The sequence below is a fragment of the Olea europaea genome, chromosome 19, assembly GCF_002742605.1.
Source record: "Olea europaea var. sylvestris chromosome 19, O_europaea_v1, whole genome shotgun sequence".
Classification (NCBI taxonomy): Eukaryota; Viridiplantae; Streptophyta; class Magnoliopsida; order Lamiales; family Oleaceae; genus Olea; species Olea europaea.
Window position 1 is genome coordinate 10,538,939 of NC_036255.1, and position 3,712 is coordinate 10,542,650.

Consider the following 3,712-nt stretch of genomic DNA (forward strand, 5'->3'; position numbering starts at 1 on the left):
AAAAAAAAAAAATGAGGCTCAATCAACTCCTAAAAAAAGAATATATAAAAGTTTATGGGTTATGCTTGGTGTATATAATTTGGGTACATAGAAGTGTTCACACCTTTCATATAAGTTGGGACTCATAGAAGGTGGGCCCCACTCAATGTGAGCGGTGTGATTAACATTATGTACATAAATTATGCATATCAAAACTTTTTCAAATTTTATTGGAGGGGACCAAAAGTAAAGAAAACGTTACATTGGAGCGACCTAAATAACCATAATTCTCCACTATCCAGTCTATTCTGTCTTCTCTCTCCCGTCCGGCTATCCCCCTCGTACAATAATTCTGTCCATATACAATTACAGTAGGAAATCCAAGCCACTAAAACTAGATCACCCACCAGGCAAAAACTCAACCACATTTACTCGCACGGTCACACCCCCTTATCAATTCTCCCTCTATATATATTTATCCCCTTTCTCCACTTTCCATCACACAAACACTGCACACGAGATCAAATTTCGAAGCATATAAATTTTCTTGTTTCCTTCAGAATCAAGTACCCAAAAGGCTGGATTTTAAGTAGGAGGTGTTAGAGATTCCTGTGGTGTTGTTTTGAGAGAGAGGGGGTAAAACCCAGAGGGAGACAAGTTGTAGACAACACGGCTATACTAAGAGCGAAACCGCTTCTCATCCATGTCCGGGCAGTGCGATGTAAGGGTTTTGTAAGCGAGAGCAGCCCTTCGCCGCACGGTGGACGTGGTGCTTTGCCTTCTGAAGGCGGCAGCCCTTCCGATCTCCTCTTCCTTGCCGGCGGCGGGATCTACTGTTAGGCTCTGTAGAGTAATATATTAGATTTACTGTTTAAAATTGATTATTATCGTATTACTGTTTAGCTAAAACGTTCTTTTATCTGCGTTTGGTTGTGGGCTTGGTGGGTTGTTCTTGAAATCTTGTAATTTGGAAGATAAAAAAATAAAAAATAAAAAATACCTATTAAGAGATTTAAGATGATGCTGAGAATCAAGAGAGTTCCAACTGTTGTTTCGAATTACCAAAAGGAAGAGGGGGAGGAAGGCGGCTGCGGCCGGAATTGTCTGAGAAACTGTTGCCTTCCAGGTATCAATTGAATTTCTTCGATTATTTTAAGGTTTTCCTCCATTATTTATTATTATTATTATTATTATTATTATTATTATTATTATTATTATTATTTAGTTTTTTTTTTAATGGAAATTGGGTTGCAATATTTACTGTATTTCCGATTAAATTAGGAGCAAAGTTGCCTCTGTATGCTTTCAAGAGGGTGAATAAAGTTTCTTGTGATAAGGGTTTGGTTGACCATGAGGATAAAGAGGCTCCAGTTGCCTTCTTGGACTCCCTTCTTCTTGGGGAGGTAATTTCCTTTTGATTTACCATATTCATCAGTTGCTTGTTACTGAGATTACTATGGTTTTCTGAAATTATTTCTACTTGATGATAGTGGGAGGATCGTATGCAGAGAGGCCTTTTTCGCTATGATGTCACTGCTTGCGAAACCAAGGTTTTTGTCGTTCCCTTTCATTTCTTATTCTGTACCAGGTTTCAGTTCTAGGCCAAGTATAAAGTATTTTCTTATACTGTACTGTTTCGCATCTGAGTTGTGTACTAATAGTAATGAAATATAGGTGATTCCAGGGGGGTATGGCTTTATTGCACAGCTGAATGAGGGCAGGCACCTTAAGAAGAGGCCGACTGAGTTTCGAGTTGACAAGGTATTGCAGCCTTTTGATGAGAACAAGTTCAACTTTACTAAGGTTGGGCAAGAGGAGGTGCTCTTCCAATTTGAACCAAGCGACAATGATGAAGTCCAGTTCTGGCCAAGCGCCCCCATTGATGTCAAGAATTCACCGAGTGTCGTTGCCATCAATGTATTTTTCCTTCTACTTGCTTTTCTTTTGGTTTTTAGTTGAAAATTGGAGCATTATATTGACCGTTGGTGTTTATAACTTGACAGGTCAGTCCAATTGAATATGGACACGTGCTGTTGATCCCCCGAATTCTTGAATGCTTGCCTCAGAGAATTGACCGCGAAAGCTTCCTGCTCGCTCTACACATGGCTTCAGAAGCAGGAAATCCCTACTTCCGATTGGGATACAATAGCTTGGGTGCATTTGCCACCATCAACCACCTTCACTTCCAGGTTCCAAACCATGACCATTTTAAGCCTGTGTTTAGGTCATGTTTATAAGCACTCAAAACTACTTTTCATCCCCACATTTAACCACAAGTACTACCCATTTATTTTACCGCTCATTGCTATCTATTTACAATTTAAAACTTTTATAAGCACTTCCCAAACATACTTTAAATTGCTATGACTTATTCTTAGTGACATGTAGCTAAAATCTTGTTCATTAACCGTTGGTGTTTGGCTTATGGAACATGCACTGATAATTTATAACTTCTATATAACTAAAAATAATATTTATATTTGTCTTGCAACAGGCTTATTACTTGGCTGTGCCTTTTCCTATTGAGAAAGCTTCCACTGGGAAGATAACCACTACACATTGTGGGGTGAAAATCTCCAATATTCTGAACTATCCCGTTAGAGGTCTTGTTTTTGAGGGTGGAAACACGCTGGAAGGTTTATCCAATGTCGTATCAGACTCTTGCATCTGCCTGCAAGATAACAACATACCTTACAACATTCTCATCTCTGATTCTGGAAGGAGGATTTTCCTCTTCCCACAGGTATTTACTCGACATGTAATCCTTTCATTTGATCTTTCACTTTCTAATTTTTCAAATGAACAGTGCTATGCGGAGAAACAAGCTCTTGGGGAAGTGAGTCCCGAGCTCCTTGACACTCAAGTTAATCCAGCGGTTTGGGAAATCAGTGGACACATGGTGTTGAAAAGGAAGGAGGACTATGAGGATGCATCTGAGGGGAATGCTTGGAGGCTTCTTGCCGAGGTCTCCCTTTCTGAAGAGAGGCTAGAAGAAGTGAAGGATCTTATATTTGAAGCCATTGCTTGCTATATTGATGATGACAAATGTGTCACTCCATCCTTGCTTAAGGAGTCTGATGTTACCCCAGAGTCTATTGAAGACCCCGATGCCCTTACAGGCTCCCACCCTTCTATGGTTCCTGCCTAGCGGAAAATGCCATGTTCTGATCTGAGATTTGGGCATTGAAGACCCGATCAGTGGTCTCTTCGTATCATATTTAATATTATTTCAGTGTGATATAGGAGTTTCTATGGCTTCTATTGTGGATATGCCTAAATAATGCAAAACACGTTCGACTCGTGTGTGTATGTGGAGTAATGTATTGAATTTATGTTTGATTTAGACATCTTAATCGATCCTTATGTATGTTGCTTATAAGCTGCCCAGTTGGTTGATGATTCCCAATAAAAGAAGCTCGTCTCTGTCCCTACGATGCTTTGTGATCTTTACAGGAAGTTTAATTCCATAGAGGATGATAATCTTTCCGTTTTTAATTTAATTCAAAGGGGAGCTAGCTTTGCTTGCTTGTGAAACTCGGAAAAGTCTGTATTTTTTGTTTATTAGTTTTCCTTCGAACATTTGACACTATTTTACCTCTTTGGCCACTTAAAATTAGTAGCCGACTGAACAACTTGGGTAAGATTAAGAAGTAAAAACAAGTCTGGAATGTTCTCTCTCTGGGGGGTAGCGTTCATTTTCTCTTTTAACTCTTCTCAGAATCGTATATTATTT

General features: G+C 39.3%; 1 protein-coding gene across 1 annotated transcript; it reads left to right on the top strand.

The window, feature by feature from the left end:
• Positions 1-324: 324 nt before the first annotated feature.
• LOC111368795 (GDP-L-galactose phosphorylase 2-like) lies at positions 325-3,474 on the top strand. The gene is made up of 7 exons (XM_022990253.1): positions 325-1,105; positions 1,261-1,382; positions 1,470-1,529; positions 1,654-1,896; positions 1,983-2,168; positions 2,474-2,722; positions 2,786-3,474. The coding sequence occupies exons 1-7, from the start codon at positions 997-999 to the stop codon at positions 3,125-3,127; spliced, it is 1,311 nt and encodes a 436-aa protein (XP_022846021.1). The 5' UTR covers positions 325-996; the 3' UTR covers positions 3,128-3,474.
• The last annotated feature ends 238 nt before the right edge of the window (positions 3,475-3,712 follow it).